This window comes from Theobroma cacao, chromosome 10, assembly GCF_000208745.1.
Source record: "Theobroma cacao cultivar B97-61/B2 chromosome 10, Criollo_cocoa_genome_V2, whole genome shotgun sequence".
NCBI classification, from domain to species: Eukaryota; Viridiplantae; Streptophyta; class Magnoliopsida; order Malvales; family Malvaceae; genus Theobroma; species Theobroma cacao.
The window spans coordinates 19220652-19239439 of record NC_030859.1 but is presented as its reverse complement, the minus strand read 5'-3'; the positions used below and the strand labels follow the sequence as shown (position 1 = coordinate 19239439).

At 31.6% G+C, this 18788-nt stretch overlaps 1 protein-coding gene across 1 annotated transcript; it reads right to left on the bottom strand.

The window, feature by feature from the left end:
* LOC18587235 (protein NRT1/ PTR FAMILY 5.4) lies at positions 4485-7518 on the bottom strand. The gene is made up of 5 exons (XM_007010941.2): positions 7353-7518; positions 7053-7270; positions 6732-6983; positions 6353-6627; positions 4485-5459 (listed from the first exon to the last, which is right to left on the bottom strand). The coding sequence occupies exons 1-5, from the start codon at positions 7468-7470 to the stop codon at positions 4577-4579; spliced, it is 1746 nt and encodes a 581-aa protein (XP_007011003.2). The 5' UTR covers positions 7471-7518; the 3' UTR covers positions 4485-4576.

The window sequence follows — 18788 nt, the reverse complement described above, 5'->3', positions numbered from 1 at the left end:
GGTTACTTAGAGGTCTTGAAAGTGTACTTGAAGGTTTTGAATAGCTACCTAGAGATTTTGAAGATGAATTCAGAGGTATTGAAAATTATACTCGGAGGATTTGAAGATTGTACTCAGAGGATTTGAAGATAGTACCAGGAGGATTTGAAGATGTACCCAAAGGCAAAAACAGACCCAAAAATTTTTAAGTGGTGTTAAAACACAACTAAGGATAGAGAAAAGGAAGCGTCACTGTACGTCTCAAGAGTAAGACTTGAATTTTTTGAGAGGGCGAGTAGTTTAAGTTTCGACTTTTTTAATAAAATCTTAAATTATAGAAAAATAATTTTATTTTTCTATGTAGTATTTAAATATTAGTATATAAATTACTTTTGACAAATCTACTTTGACTTGTGGAGTCTTTGACCCCACTCCCTAAACAATTGTAAAAAAATTTATAGGTTCATTAACGTCATTAACTATATAAAACTGTTGCATGAATAGTATAATAAGTAGAAATTTTTGACACTTCAATGGATAAGGGGTGTCATGTGACACCACTATACTACATGTACATAGTCCCTGCCCAAAGGTCTTGGAGATATCTTGGAGGTTTTAAAAATTATACCCGAAGTATTTAAAGATTGTACTCGTAGGTTTTGAATGTTGTTCTTTTAATGAAAATATATTTCAACTTAATCGAAACTTGATATCTTTGCAAAATTCTACAATGGATGGTCTCATATTTTTTTAAGAGCCCAAAAAAATGTGTTAATTTTTACTTTTTGCATGAAAATTTTCAATGTTAATGTTGCTTGGATATGTAAATGATCGTTCATGATTGCATGATGGAAGGAAAAGATACTCATAAACATCCCTTCATTAACAACGTATTCCTTTATTGAAAAACCATTCTTCTTGTCTTTGGGCATTTTGCGGTGTCCAATTACTAATAGACTTGACAATTCGTGTTTTCGTGTCGTAAACGTATCAGATACAATTAGACATGAAATACGTTAAGTATAAACATGAACACGAAACGTTTAATATTTGTATTTTAAATTTAAAACAAGCACACATATATGTTTAATAAACGTGTAACACGACACGAAATGATTAACACGTTTATTAAATGTGTCAATATATGACACGACACGATTAATAACATGTTTAACATGATTAAATAAAAATATTTACATTTAAATATAATTTCATTATTTAAATTTAAAATCTATAATTGTAAAAATAATTATAACAAAACAAAAATAATAATAACATCAAATATAATAAAATTTAATATAAATAACATATATAAAATTCATTATCATATAATATGATAAAATACAACATTAACATCTAACCTTCAAATACTAATAATATCAAAAATCATTCATAATTTTCAATCATAATAATTACATTATTACCTTTATAAAATTAAAAAAACTTATTAAAATAATTATTTAAAATTATTTATATAAAGTTAAAATAATCTTTAACTATTACTTTTTAATAGGTTAATAACGTGTCACGTATACACGTTTAAACACGATAACACGATTAAGTAAACATGTTTAAACGTGTTTTAAACTGTTTATCGTGTCTGATACATTAAGACACAAAACACATTAAGACTAAACTCAAAACCTATTTAACTCGTATCTTCTCGTATTATATTAACGTGTCGTATCTAAAATTGTCAAGTCTAATTACCAACCTCCTTGTTACAAAAGAACCCTCTTGCCTATCTTATTATACTGATCTGGATTCTTGAAACTATTTTCGACAATAACAAGGAATTATGTATCAATTCAAACTTGATTTCAATAGTTCCATACCTCTTGATCATAAGAACATTCATCTCATTTTTCCTTAGAAATGATTTGTCCTTTTTTTTAAAAAAAAATGCTTGTCTTGTTAGTTGAATCTTTTGATCTTCATGTGATGATAACTGAAGTTACCTTACACTAATCAAGGACTCTTTTCCTCTATCTCTTTTGTTTTGTGGTTGAAATACATTTTTTTTTTATTGCTTTCAAAAATCATTTTGAATATTGACAAAATGACAACTAAATTGCCCCACACAACTTTCTTCACGATCAAAGATAGAAATGTATCAGTTCTACTCTTTTCTTGTTAAATTCAACCACCTCCTAGAGCATTAAATGCCCAGTGGAACATTTCCCTCTTGCCCACCAAATTGATGATAATTAGAAAGGCAGTAGGACGGCTATATATCTATTGAAGAGTTGGCTACAGCAGAGAGGGGAAAAGGCTATCCGTCCCCTTTTTTTTTCTTTTATTTTTTATTTCTTTTTGGTGGTTGGCCTAAGAAATCTTGGGCTTCAAAAGCCCCAAAAGGGTTCATTTAGTAATGGCTCAGAAAACATTGAACTTTTAAAACCTATAACGCCCAGCAATTGGACTTCAATCTTAAAATGACCCAATCCATTTAAACTCATGTAGTCATATTTAACTTGGTCCAAAGACTAATAATAAAACAAAATAAAAATAAAAAAAGAAACACCTTAAATTGATCCAGACAAAATGGAGTGTCTACAGAAATTATGACAAAAAAAAAATGTAGGGTAGGAATTGTATTCCTTTGTAATGCAAAAGGTTGCTGGAATATTTTTTGTTTTGCTTGCTTTACTTTCTTTTTGTTTCCTTTTCCTCCTGTCCTACTTTAGACCTTGTTTGGGCTCAAGACTCACGTCCAGAACTTCATTTGGGCAGGTTTTTGCAGCAGCCCACTTCTTATTCTCTTTCTCTCTCTTAGTAGTTTCACTTTAAATTAAAATCAACCTGAATTAACTTGAATCCAAAATGATCCAAAATCAAATTAATTTAATAATAAGTCAGAAATGGAACAGAGATGAAACAGCCAAAAAGTTAAATCAAGCATAATTATTTTTAATGAAGTTACATGTGTAAACCAAAAATATATACAAATATAATCAAATACTCCTAGTGTCTCTTTTTTTATTAATTGATCTTTTCTTTTTGGATGTCTCTAAATCAATTTTTTTTATTTTTTTAGTCATCTAATATTTATTTTTTTCTATATGATTAATTTCTTTTTCATGATTTTTTTTAATTTTTACTTATTAAAAAACTTTGAACATCTTTATAATAAAAAAGTTTTAAATTTTAATATGAAATACATTAATTCAAAGATTTTATCTTAATCTCTGAAAAGGCTAAAAGGGGACCCAAAAAACAAAGCACAGTGGGAGTAATGTTTAACAAATATAATATAATTATTACATTTAATATAAGAAATTAATGAATAATTTTGAAAAAAAGAAATAAATGACTAAACATCAACAAACAAACCAACTGACATATCACTATATGATTAATTGGACAATGTTGAATATAAAGTTAGATCAAATTAATTTGAACTTGAAATCTAATGATTTTGCTCCTTACCATTAAGATAAAAGGCTGAGCATTGTATTTATTCTTTTTTAATTGTAAATTTTAATTTGAACAATAATACAAATTAAATATTTTTAATTTAATAAATAGCTTGGTAATTAATTTTGAAGATTGGAATAAATTTAGATTGATAGGCGACCAATCCTACCTTTGAATAGGATTGGTGGTCACTGCACTGAGAAATTAATTGGTCATCAAAAGCTCATGTTTAAATAGAAAAATTAACCCAAAGTTAGGCAGGAAGCAAGTATGCTATAACAGCACAAGATTTATATACCCAAAGATATATTGAAATAAGTTCATGCTTGAATTTCATTTTAATTTAAATTTATTTTTCTAATTAATTTCACTTATTTGTTTCTTTGGTTCTTGAACTGCTGGATTCATATGAGACTAATTTTCATATTCTCTACAAAAAAATAATTAAAAAAGCGGGTAAAGAAATTGACGTGACAGAACATGTAACAAACAAATAATGTGATAGGTAATTGATTAACAACTTATAACCTATCATGCTAGTAGAAAAGAAATCTTAAAATTAGATGTGCATCTTTTACAAAAAGGTTGATGAAATGTAATCTAACAGAATTATACTTTGATTTAGTCTATAATTTAAGTAATTACTATAATAAGACTTCTTATTTTTATCTTCAAATCTTTATAATAAAAACCAAATTTATATCTTAACATATTCCTTCACTTTAATTTGGGTTTCAAAAGTACAAATAAAGGGAGGAGAATGTACAAAAGCACAAACCCAAAGGTGTATATATATATATAAAGCTAGTAAAACTGTTAAACCCAAAACGTACAGTTATGAATAAAACCTTGAGTGTCACTTTTCCATGAACAGCTCAAATTGGAGAGCATTGCACAGTTCATTGGTGCCACTATTCCTTTTTAGTATTATTAATTAATATATAACAATCTCTTTAATGTATACATTTAACCCTTTTTTTCCTTTGATCTATTATTAAGATGGGAAATCCTAATAAGTGCACAAAAATAAGTAAAAATAGATAAAAAAAAGAACTGATGCATTGAGCTGATTTCAAGGAGACCTAACAGATAAAACCCCTACTATTTTTGCATTAAAACTTTTCACACTATTATCTAAGATGTAAATTGGTATTCTTACATCCAAATAAGCTGTATAATTTCATACTTTGACCTCCAAATAGCCTTCCATTTCTAACTCTTTACCCTCTCTTGTTTCATCATTCTCTACTTTCTTGTACACAAAACCACTAGCAATCCACATATAGACACACAAATTAATACCACTCAGCCCTGCCAATACCCAATAAAAGTAGTTAAGATGTGCACGATTGAGATTATCTCCCAACCATACATTCCCATGTCTTGATGTAATCACTTGCACCACAGAGATGATAGCTGTGTTGATAAAGCTCCCAACACCAACTATACTTATGTACGCAGCAGCCCCAATGCTTCTCATTTCTTCAGGCATTTGATCATAGAACAGTTCTTGTAATCCAACAATGGTGAACACATCCCCGATTGCTGTGAGCACGTACTGAGGGAGTAACCACCATACACTCATTGGGACTACGGCTTTGGGGTTGTCCATTAGGCCATGTTTTCTTGCAGTGTTGACCCTCGCAGTCTCTATCAGGCCAGCAACAACCATGTTAAGCATAGACACGAACAAGCCAATACCAATCCTTTGTAGCATGGTGATCCCGGAGGGATGTCCGGTTATTTTTCGAGCCATAGGAACGAAAACTCGATCATAAACTGGGACTGCAATGAGGATTGTGAAGCCTACGAGGCTTTGAAGTGCTGCTGGAGGGACTTGGAAATTTGGTCCGATTGATCTCATCATGGTGCTGCCTTGCTTGGTGAAGAAGGTGTGTAGTTGGGCTATCACAGCACAGAACATTAAGCAACCTAGCCATATGGGGATAAGGCGAAGTACAAGCTTGACTTCTTCCACTTGGTTCAATGAACAAAGCCTCCAAGGGTTCTTGGTTTTGCTCATGGCATCTTCGTTGTCAATGATCATTGCCTTATCCAAAAATCTACAATTCCAAAAAATATTATATAGATGAAAATCCTTTTCAAGTTTATTTTGTTTTAACTTTGATCTTAATTATTTTAAAACAATCAAAGCATAAAACAGAATTAATTATTTAATGTAAAATATACTGTAAAATAAACAGATCACATGAAATTTTGCAAGAGAATAGGATCTCATTCTATTTGTGTGAACATGAATGAAGAAAACAAACTGGCTTATAAAAATGATTAAAAAATATAATTAAAAAAATAAAAAGTAAACGTAAAGCATTCTATTTTATCTTATTAAAATCTAGTGGTGATCAGATATATGGATTCCTCTGCCTTTATATTTTACTTCATTAAATATCATATGATCGGGTTGGCAATAAGCTAGCTAGCTAGCCACCCCTACTTTAGTTTCTCTCTTTCTAATGAGATAATATTTAATTTTATGTACTTTAAATAAATAAAAAAACACCCATTTTTATCAGGTTTAAAGTCACTCAAATGTAGTATTAAATTCAGTAAATAGTACTAATATATACTCAAAATTAGTAAGTTTAATTTTCACATAAAATAAACCCTTTTTGTTTTTTTATACACTAAATAATATTAATTTATTTTTATTTAAAAAACTGCATTATTATTACTTAAATTGAGACCTAATATCAAAGTCGACCCAAGAATCTCATATTACCAAATGAAAATTTAAAGGATCAAAGGGATTTTGCACATTTCCTTTTAAAGTCTAATATTTCCAAATTAAAATTTGTTAGTCCTTTTCCATTAATTCATAATTTACAGTAAAATTTTTCTTTAAAGATCAAATGGTCAAACCAACCAAGTATTGATAGCATGGGCAAACTTACCAAAATGAAGTATTATACTTGACTTACGTGGAGATGACACTGACCTGAATTGCTTTGTACGGACCAAGTTGTAGCCCTTGGTTTGACCATGGCCGTGGCTCCCACCTCTTTCATCTTCGTAACAAATCCCCCTGCCACGGTGCGTCTCACTCACGCGCCACTTCTTAGCGGCCGCGACGAAGACCTGAGCCATGGCTGTGAAAGGGCTCCCCGTCGGCTTCTGGCTTCGGTACCTCTTGATTCCGATTAGAAACAATGCCAATGCCACTGCCAATGACCCTGCTAACACCCCGAATCCTGCTGTCCAGCTAACATTATCCTATATGGGAATAATACATTAAATGAAACTTTAAGTAACGCTGGTTTTCTGTCACAAGACTTTAAGTCTATGGACTACTATGAACAAAAATTATTCATTTTGACCTGCAGGTAAATCACAACAACAATGGCGACGGAAGCCCCAGTTACAATCCCAAGGTACCACCAGTTGAAGAATGAGCTTTTGGCAGCCTTCTCTTTCGGGTTGTTCTCGTCGAACTGATCTGCAGCGAAGGTCTGAACGCAAGGCTTGTGGCCTCCTTCGCCTATGGCTAATACGTAAAGCGCTGTGAAGAACACAGCCTTTCGGGAATGCATAGGAATCACCGAGACTGACAAACTCAGCAGTACCATACCCTAGGATTGTGAAGAAACAGTTAGTTTTCAAATGGTTTTCAAGTAATGATTAAACATAGGTGGACTTACCAGGAAGTAGATGAAGGAGGATGCAAGGATGGTCTTGAAACGGCCAAGGTATGAATCGGCAACGAAGGCTCCGAGTAAAGGAAAGATTGCGGAAACCCCAATCCAGGTATTGACGTTCTTGGCTGCTGTGGCTACGGGCTCACCCAGATTATTTGTCAGATATTGGATGAGATTTCCAGCCAAACCATAGAAAGCAAATCGCTCTGCCATCTCCACAACTGCATGGAAGATCACACAATACATCAAAATCTGTTCATGAAAAGAGAAACACAAGATTGAATCGGTTCAAGGGTTGCTTACAGATGACAAAAATGGCAGCGCTCCAGCCTCCTTTGTAGGACTTCTTTTGAGAAGAGACCTTGCTGGAATTATGATGGTGGTCATTATCCATGGTGACTGGGGTAACTGAGCTATCCATGGAGGAAACTGGGAAGAAAGGGTCTAAAAGGAAAAAGTTGGGATGGCCTAGGACGGTAGGTCAGTTTATATATATGAAAAGATTACTGTATGCCCTTTGGGCATTTGAGTAACTTCGTTTCATGCTTTATTGCTGTAGGGTAGTGAGTATAAACTTATTAAATATGCTGTAAGATCCCACTCTGTCACTGGGAGAGTAACAGAGGTCGAATATTTGGTTTAATAATACATGCATGTATTTTTTAATTCTTAAAATTAAATTAAAAATTGTCATTAAAAAAATCTAAAGCTTTAATACTTTTACCAAACTTAAACCATCCAAAAAAGGCAAAATAAAATCCTTAAACTTTATCAAATGTCACTCTAAGTTATGTTTTGTGATTGTAAAAAACCCTTAAGGTTGTGTATATCTTTTACTTCTTATAGCAAGTAGCTTTTCAAAAAAAAAAACTTCTTATAGCAAGTAAAATAGAAATGAACAATAGAAGAGGCAATAAGTGATCACAAAGTCAAATGGCTGATTCTTCCTCCATCTTCTCTTTCTAGCTAGGCTTAGACAAGGACAAGTGAAACTCCCTAGGCCAAACAATTGACATAATTAAATAAAACTTACTTATTTTGAAGGGAATTACTTAGAAAATAAGTAAGAATATATGTTCCATCGAAAACCCATTTGTCTTTAATATGATAAATACGAAAAGAGATTCAAACTTTACATCATACATTTAGATTAACCCTTAATTGATAAAATCCTTTATCATTAAACTTCAAGTTCCAATTCTAATAATATCAATTGTTAAATATCATTGGCTGCAACAAGGATTCCATATGGATGCAAGGCCATAACCTTTCTTTTGTGAGCGTTTCTTCCATGCCTAATAAACGGCTGAACTCATGTCCCAAAGCAACCCCCCATGAAACGCCCACCTCGTGTAAATTACCTCTTGATTGGTTGTCAAAGTATACATTCACATGTATTTATACTTGACATGTGGACCACTAGGAAGTCAATTGCGGTTTCAAAGCATTGTTAATATAATAAGCAAAATTATTGAAAGAAAAAGAGAAAAGAATAAAAGAATACAACATCCTTGAAAGTTCTAATTTTTTGTTCATATTCTATGATTGAATACCTTATCTTTGCTTGACGTCAAACAATTTGATCCATATCTATAGTAAAAGTTAAATACTAGAATATAGTATCAATGATGGCCTCCTAACATTCAAGGATACACATTTGTTTTTTAAATTGAAAATTATCATACAGAATTAAATAAGATTATCTTTGACAAAATCATTTAAAAAATAAATAAATATTCACTAAATTTAAACCCAAAATTTACGAGTCATTATTTAAATATGACCTCAAATGTTTATGATAATCATTTCAATATCTTTAATTCAAAGCTGACATGATAGAAATGATATACCTAGTATGAGTAAAAACACTTTCAAACTAATTACAGGTCTTAACTTCATTTTGTCTTTCCCTAGTTCATGTGATACATGCATGGATAGGATTCTAAAAGAGGGGGTGAACTTAATTTTAAAGGTGTAACGCACATCTTCCCAATGCTATACATAAGTATTTAACCATATTTGGTGCTTGATTTTCTAACTACAAAAATCATGTAGCATATATAATTTCTAATAATTGAATCCAAAATCAATGTATGTTTATTCTAACATCAATTATAACACTTCAAGATTAAGCATCCTTATTTGATTCAATAGCTTTTTATTTGAATCTAAACCACCAAATTTCAAAAAACTAACTCCACCCTTTTGCCCTATACTCAAAAAATTCTACAATTCACGAATGGTTCGGAGATAAATAAATAACAAAATTATAAATATTTATTTTTTATGAGTTAATAGACAATTCTGAGTACTTTAATATTTCTCTTCCGTGAATAATATCAAATGTTATATTCTTATACATCAGATGATCTATCATAGTCAAAGTAGTGGCCCCCCAAAACGCACATAAGTTTTCCCATGCTTAGTATCATTCAAGCTGGAGTCATTAGAGGTAGCTAGGCAATGATACGTCACTGTTTCTTCTTCACTCTTCCAATAGTTTTGTCAATGGAGGTTTTGTTTTTCTTTTTTATTTATTCTAAAAAGAGACAAAAATTTGATCTGAGATCAAAGTGGTAGTGGCCTATTCTTTTCACTCTTTTTGTCATTTAAGAAAAATCCCATGAAGATTATATATCCTTCAAAAGGAAAAATTGAGAAAAAAGAATTTTTTTTCCCCCCCATTTTTAATTTATTTCCACAAAATGACAAAAAGATCGGAGGAAAAATCTTTCTTTTTGATTGGATTATATTCATGGAAACAATAAAGACCATCAAGTAAAGAGCAAAAAAGGCACACGTTTTGTTTATGACTTTTTTGAGAGAGGAGTTGTCAATGTATTTTTGCAGTTGAAATAAACATATTTGCTCGACCCTACAAGATTGCGTGACGGCTCTACTCTCAATTTCCCTTTCACTCAACATTATTTTATGATTTAACTAGATTGGGAATAATCATTGTTACAGGGTGGTCAAGATTTGCATATGAAAATCAAACAAAAAAAAAAGAGAATAATGAAGCATTTTTATGTTTAGATTAAATTACATTTTTAATTATTTAATTTTTTGAGATTTTTTATTTCAGTTACTTAATTTTGAAAATACGTTTTTTTTCTCACCAACATATATAAATATTATTAATCACTCCACCGTTAAAATAATATGAATTTTTTACAACTAGTAAAAAAATATTAAAATTTAATTTATTTTTTAAATATAATTTTTTCTTACTTTTGTATTACCACATTAATTAGTCATGTGACAAAGCAATTAAAAGTGGATATAGTGATATCAAAGGTTCACTATGTTTTAATGAATAAAAGACTAAAATAGCAATGCTTATAAAATTTGATAACAAAAATATTATTTTTCAATATTGGATAGTTTAAAATAGAAAATCTCAAAGGATTAAAATAATCAAAAAGGTAATTTACTCTCATGCCTTTTTCTTAATTTCTCTCCCACGTTTTCCATGGCTTTCATGTACTAATAGTAGTATCTACATTTGTAGGTCAAACAATACATATAGCTCTTCATTTCATTTTGGTTTTTGTTGTCTTTTCTTATGTAGCTTTTTGACTTTCCCCAAGTATCCCTATTTTCCAAGTGAAGCCAACTACTTCAAAGAAAAACAACAACTTATCTATACCCGAACACGGGTGAACATTTGATTCAATAATAAATATACATATCTTTTATTTAAAATTCATATCTAAATCTCTTTTCTATTCAATTAACGATCGAAATAAATTATCTTTTATTTTTAAATAAATTCATATAAAATAATTTTTATTATCTCATAAATCCCACACCGTACGTACATCTCAAAATTCAAACTCGAAACCTCAAAATTAAAGTCATAATCGTTAGTGGGTATGTGTTCTTTTAGGCATATAAAGATTACTTGCCGTGATACAAGAAATCTAATAGTGCTCCACTTTAGCTTGCATTATACTTATCTTTGCTTGTATATATACATAAACTCTCTATATTTTCCAAAAGCCAAAAATTAAAGCTTTGAATATGTACTGATTGTGCCCCGACACATCCCGCAGACATCTCGACCTCTCAAAAAGCAGATTTTACAAGCAAGAAGGAGGAGAAAGAAAGAAAAATTGCTTTCATTTGCTTTGATTCAAACGTCAACTGTGGGCCATTCAACATAATCCAGTTCCATTTTTTTTTTCTCTTCTTTTGTATGAAGAAATTGGGGTGGGGGAGGGACAGTGACAGCCAAAAACATTAAGGCTTTTGCATACAAATCTCAGCACTATTTTCCCAAATCACATGGTCGTGTAAGAGAGAAGATACATACATATATATATATAGTTGCTATTTATGGCAATAAGTATGGAAGTCCATGAACATGCCAATTTGCAATTATTGTGACACATCTACATTGCTGGCACTTTGGTTTTTTGTATTATGGGTTTCTACTGTTTATAAAAAAAATATGATAAAATATTTAAAAATATCATGATTCAAATAATCTAAATAAAATATATAAAATTTATATTTTTAAGGTTTGCATTATTTGTAAACATGCTTCGCCATTATTCCGTCTTTTTTTTTTTTAATTTTAGATCATTTAGTACGATATAATATTCCTTCGTTGATCCAATTCGAGGAACATAATTTTTATTTTTTATTGAGATTATATAGTCTATGTATAAGGAATCAGCATATAATTGGAATAAATTGATCAATGTAAAGTTAGAAAAATTCCAAATAAAAGTGGAACTTCAACATACTAGGAATGTAGATGAACTCAACATATACTATTTATTCTTTCCTTAAATTTGCTTGTCACTTTTATTATTCTAAGTATTTACAATAAAATTAAAAAAAATCAAAATTTGACTTGTATAGATATGAAGCATGAATTCTTTTTCTTTTAATTTAAAAATGAAGATTCGGATTCAATTCACTAAATAAAAGATACATATAATTATTATTATTGAATCAAAACATTCCATGCGAAACACGAATTAATTTCATTATCAATGGATTGAATAATATAATCTCTTGAGGACCAAATAGCAAAACATTTCAAAGGTACATAGCTGCAACCAAACTTTTTAAGTCCTAGGTCTTTCAAATATTAAAGCATCCATTATCAGAAAAAGAGGTTTGTCATGTAAATCCTCCAAACAGAGAAAGTACAAAAATGAAAGGAATTAGTTTGATGTTAACATTTTTCTTTTCCAAATCACTATATTATTTCTTCTCTAATCCCATCAACAAATAAATTAATCAATGGATTCAAAAGTTAAGATTCAGATTCGTATGGAAAAACACATAAGCAAGATAAGGCATCAGATAAAGCTAGGGAGAGAGAATTAGAGCCGAAAGGGGAAAGAATAGGGTAACAAAAAAAAAGATATGCCACTTTCTTTTAGTAATTTTTTTTATTAGACAGCATCTTATAACATCTTCTAAGTATTAAAGTAGTGATAAAAAAATCTTATATCTAATAAATTAGAGGTATTCTAAACACATAAATATAATAAAAATTATTCGATCTATTGTCAATTGGTATTAGATTAGATGTCCGTCTTAAAATTTAATATGACTTAGAGCTCTGATAAACATAACAGCCACACGATCTAAACATCAGGTCAATGACAACATTCACTGAATCTACCACCACCACATCTTCTTCCACTGTGCATCAACCTCAAACAACAATATCAATATCCATCAATATTGCAACCCAACTACCTTTAAAACTTAATAATATCAATTTTCTTTTTTGACAATTACAAATTAATTCATTCATTGTTGATTACAATCTCATAGGATATCTAACCGAAGCCACACCTTGCCTTGACCCCATGATCACAACAAATGATACATCCACATTAAATTCAACCTACCACCATTGATATCCAAGCAAGCGCCACTCCTGTTATTGTCTCCTCTACGATAGATGCCTTTTGTGATGAGTTGCCATATGTTAATCCGTTGTTCCTACATGTGAGGAGTGATATTAGAGTGATGTCAAGAAAATCTAATTTCAATTAAGTTAGGAATATCCCGGACATACAAATATATCTATCTATCACCAATTGTTTTTTGTAAAAGTAAAATTTGCTTTCTTAACTAAAACATTTGTTCGACTATAGATGCATATATATATATATATTCTTTTTAACTATCAAAACTATATATATTCTTTTGTTCAAGAAATCAGATACGAATTACCGTTTTTCAATAAAAAAATTATCTTTCATTTATAATATATTATACGTGACAAACCCTTCTAGAAAAGAATGATAAAAATCAAAGATACAATATGAGGAGACTATTTTTACTTTTACTTTAGGAAAAATTTTAAAAAGAAAAAAGAAAAGAAAGAAAGCTTTCGTAAAGGAAAAGTTTATAAAAAGCAAAAAATCATCAACAAACAGAAAATCAATGAGAGATATGTTTGCTGCAAAAAGGTAAGGCAAAAAGCATGTCGAATCAAAGTTAACTCCCAAATTCTTTGTCAATGAAATATATATATATATACTAAATCGATGCAAAATTTTGAAAAAATTATCATCAAAATCAAGGGCAGGGATAAAGGAATTGCCGAGGCAGGGAAGCGTTAATCAACTGTGTTTCGTAAAGTCGGGGGGCTTTTGCCTTGCCTTGGGGGCTAGCTTACACTGTTCTCTTTGAATGGTCATCTTGTGCATAGGATGATCTCTTCATTCTTGCCAGCAGATCATAATAAATTGTTATATTAGTCCTTAATATTCTTTTATTATTCATTTTCATCCGTAATTTAAAAACCTCGATTTCTCTTTCATAATATATATTTCAAATTTACTTTAAATCTACTTCTTTGTTGATATATTTTATGTTGACTTAAACATCATGTGACAAATACAAATTGACATACGAGTGATAAATTTCATCTGTGTTTACTAATAAAACCGATGTATACTTAATTAAGACCGACATATTTTAAAAATTAAGTGCTTTCATGTAAGGTAATAATTAAGTTAAATTAAAACAAATTAATATTTCAAAATTTCTTTCTTTATCATTAAGATAAGATCTCGTTGACGTAAATTTTTACGGCAAACCCTAATTAAATACAAATTGGAAATGATTATATACCAAGATCATTGATACCATATCAAGAAAACCATGTGATGGAAGTTGATTTCAATGTTGAAACCGTAACACAGCCGACTGAAAAAGAAGCATCAAAGTCACGTCAATGGAAGTCTTTTACCATGACAAAAAATTTGTAACAAACTCATATCCCCCCTCTTGAAGATTAGATTAAAAGTCAAAAGTGGGAGAGCAAAAGAAGAAAATGGAATTACCAATGAACGGCTACAATTCAATTCATGGTAAGCTTAAGGGAATTGCCGCCAATTCCTACATCAACTTTTCCTGACGTTTCCATTACGTTTGAAAGCACATTGTCTTGTCCCTCTCCTTCTCTCTCTCTCTTCATCTCTTTTTCTTTCTCTCTTATTTTTTGGCTAAGTTAATTAGGAATTGAACTTTACAGGGTCTACCGCCCTCCCCTCCCCTCCCCTCCCTCCCTTATCTAGCTTGTTTTCCCTGGTCAATTATATCTTTTCATGTGCGTCTTGCTTTGCATTANAAATATTAATAATATATATTTTATATAAAATATATATTATATATTATATATATATATATAATTCATAATATATGTATAGGCATAAGGGATATAGACCTAAAGTGTTTTTTTTTTCTTTCTTTCCTCTAGTGATGTCCTAGTCACTTCCCATTTGAACTATATTTGATATTCCTATATATTGAAGGTCACTCTTTCTGTGCCTCTCTATTTGTTTATAGCATGTGTTTTCATGTTCATTTTTCAGTTGGGGATTCACCAATTTAATTTAAACAAAGTGATGGATGTGAAATCCACATGACATGTTCTTTATTTTTCTTCTTTTTTAAGTAGTATGAACATGGAAAGAGCCTCACCTTTTGCTAGTTATTCTCTTTTTACATCATAGTTTACAAAAGCCTCTTTATGCACATCATTAATTAATTTGGTGATCAGATCACATAAATTTTTCCTTATTTGATGTTGCAAAGTGCTTTGTTTGCTTTTTTTTTTTTCAACTTGTTTTTAATTAATACCTCGAAAATTACTTGGAATTTTCATTATTGTGCTGGATGAATCCTCATACTATTTCATCCTTTTGACTTATTTTTTCAGCTTTTAAGGGTGTTCCTATGGTTTCCGAATTGAAATCCACCAAAAATTTTGACAAGGTTTCTTTTATTGACTATTTAGTCAATTAACTTGGACAACAAGCGAAATTTAAATCTAAACTGATAAGTATATCCACTTGCCAACTCCATCAACTCACTTCACAAAAGTAATCATGAAATTGTCTGTCTCAGAGACCATGCATGTGACATTGCCTAATCCCATAACAACAATCCCCATAAACGAGTACAAGGAGATGATCACAAATATGAAGAGAAGCTCTGTGGAACCCGCACTATTGATCTCTGCAAGCAAAACTGCTACTTTTCCACCAAAGTCATCAGTAGATACACTGCTAATGGATAGCTTCAATGTCATGTATTTCTACTCCATTCATTTTCTAAGTTCAAGGAGTTTGAAAAAGGGTCCATGCCTCCGCTTTGTAGGGGTCTGAAACCAAAGTTACAGGTTGATAGCTTTCTGCAACTTCCCCTCGTGTCTGTCAGACCATGTCACTCTTTGAGCAGTGAATCATATCAGCAAGTCTATAGACAAAATTGGCACCTAGATTCAGACCAAGGTGCTTTGATGATCGTGCCTCGAAACATTGGGCTACGTTTAAAGAGACTATTGGCTGAATTGTTAGTCATATCATTGTTGACAATGTTGGTACTTTTTACACTTTTTTTTAAGCAATCCATTTTCCATAATTTGTCAAGTTGAAATGGCTTTAGATAATGGCATCCCTAACATTGTGATTGAAAGGCCTGGATGCAATGGAAAACTGCAGCTGGGAATCGTGTGCATTGAACTGAAAAGCAATATGAGGACCAACCGACATGTTTCACACTCCCATCATGAATCTTTAGCCAACCAGCAGGGAAGATTCTACATTCTCCTGTACAATTCAGGAGTCTGAGGCCTTTCTTTTTCTATTTATTTTCTTTGTCATTTTATGAATAAGCAATTCATATACCCCATCTGAATATGTAGCCAATAGATAGCAAATATGGACTGTATTGGCAGAAAATAATTTCATCAATGAAAGAATAGGAAATGGAAAATGTTGTTCTTCTCTTGATTTGACAATAATTTAAGGGTTTAACTTGAAATTTCTATTTATATAATGACATATCAAATAATCGGCAGATCCCTCCTGGATTTAAGTAATGGAATTACTGTTAATCATGTTGGAAGAAAATGGGAGGCACAAGTTGGTAAGAATAACAAAAACAATTTTCATTGCTAAGTTAATTACACGTTTGAAATGAAAACTTCAAAAATTATATATAAATTAGTATTTTAAGAACTATTCGATAGGTTTTTAAATTCTTTTAAATGCATTTGAGTATTTAGTTCAATAATTTTTTTTTTTCAAAACACTGTATTCAAATCTTTCATCTCCCAATATAATTAGAAGGAGTTCCTTCTCCTGGATGACTAATTATCCACTGAATTTCAGAATTGAAACCTCTAGGACTCCAACTTGGCAATGGCATATTGGCACCAAATCCTGAACCAATCGAGAGCCGAATCTGGGATGCAAAAGGACCAGATACATGACCGAAAAGTATCAGCAGTTTCAACACCATCCTAGTAATGTTCCTTAGCCCAGGCAATCTGCAATGACTCTGACTGAGCAAACAGAAGCACAATGTGCCTTGAAACAGAACCCTTATTTTCAATCATTATTTCTTTTGAAACCTAATTTTCACTGTTCTTGTAAGGAAACATATACCCTTGCCAAAAGACACCTTAGCAAGTAACATCCTTTGAACTTACTTAACCAATATCTATTGAAAAAGAAATACACTTGCATTCACTCGCACGCACGTAGACACATATACATATATAGATATATATATATATATTATTAAAAAAAATATACAAACATCTAAACAAAAAAATTTGTTTCTACATGGCCCCGAAGGATATTTGGCAGCAACATTTCATTTCAACCATTTCAATCCCATAAAGAGTATCAGGAATGATAAATCTAGATCGTTGTTTTGGAACCACTACTTTTGAAGTTGTAATCTAATGCTGCTTTTTTCACCAAAGTCATCAATAGATACACTGCTTAAGGACAGACTCGAGTCCATCCTTTCTACTCCATCCATTCTCAGGTTCCTGAATCGATTGGGAACAGGAACTCAAAAAGGGTCCATCGTATTCATAACCTTCCTCCACTTTATGAGGGTCCAAAGCAAAACAAATTGTTGGAAATTAGATTATTGGAGAGCATTCTCCTTCATGTTTTTTGCTAGACATTGTCGCCCCTGAGCATGGAATCATCAGCAGCTCATTGACAAAAGCGGCATCCGGATTAATTCAAACCAAGGCTGCCTGAAAAATCATGCACATAAACTAGTCCACGTCTCGACGAGACATTCACTTAATTTGCTAGTCATTTCACAGTGACGTGGGACTTTACACGCTTCTTAAAATTAAAGAAATCGATTACCATTGGTTGTCAAAGCTGCAATCCGTTTCCAATTTCATCCTTAAGCTGATCTGCACCTCAGAATATTGCCATAATGTGCACTGAACTGAGAGCATAACAACGACCAACTGACGTTTGTCCATATCCTTTATCATGAATCGTACCAAACCAGCTGTAGATATTGTACCTGCCGCCTTTACAAGCTAGAAGTCTAACCTTTTTTTTTTCTTTTTTGCTTTTGAGTTTGAAGTCAAGTTATATATTCCTTGCATCAATTTGAAAGATGTCGTATTACCCAATTTCACAAATATATATGGCAATTTGCCAAATTTCTTGTTGCCCACTTCTTTTGAGAAGCACAGGATTGGCGAGATAAGGACTCATTACTGTAGGAAATGTGCATTTGGAGCACTCAACACCTTGGACATTTTAACAGAAACTGCAGAAAAAAATGTTGGAGTAGATATAACATTTGAGTGAAAGGCCCTTTCACAGGTAAGCCTGTTTGACTTTACACAGGTCCCAGTACCCCTAGGTCTCCCTTCAACATGATTGTTTTGATCTTGTAATGTTCAGTTCTTAAATCAAATTAATCCAACAGTATTATATTATAGACTGCCATCTAAAGAAGAATTTACACCTATAGGAAAAGGCTCAACCATTAAGGATAACTTCATAGGAAAAGGCTCAAGAGATATTCACTAGGAAAAGGCTCTACTATTAAGGATATTTTAAATGGCTTAATTATGGGACACATGGATTACAGGAAAAAAAAGTCATGATCAAGATCTGAATAATTAGATTGACCCCAGCATATCATCACTTAAAAATTGGCTGCTGATAAAGGGAAAGGATTCAACATAGATTAATTCCTCACCAACCTTGCATGTTAGGCTCTACAGTGTAAATATGGTAGTATTTTACTGGAAAGTATGGATGCCATACTGGTTTAGCTCTATTGATTGGAAGATTAATTTTAGGCAATAGATTTCTTGTAGGTTTGCTTCATAGAGGCTTGTTGCCCAGCCACCCACCCCCCCCCCCCCCCCCACCCCTTCATTTCTTGATGGCTGCTTTTAGCTTTATTGCAGATATTATGGCC

Bases quoted from the DNA above. Each gene is read 5' to 3' on its own strand.
- LOC18587235 (XM_007010941.2), bottom strand. From the start codon at position 7,470: ATGGATAGCTCAGTTACCCCAGTCACCATGGATAATGACCACCATCAT. The intron at 6,984-7,052 runs GTAAGTCCACCT...TCACAATCCTAG, and splicing joins CCTCCTTCATCTACTTCCTG to GGTATGGTACTGCTGAGTTT. The intron at 6,628-6,731 runs GTCAAAATGAAT...ATTCCCATATAG, and splicing joins TTGTTGTGATTTACCTGCAG to GATAATGTTAGCTGGACAGC.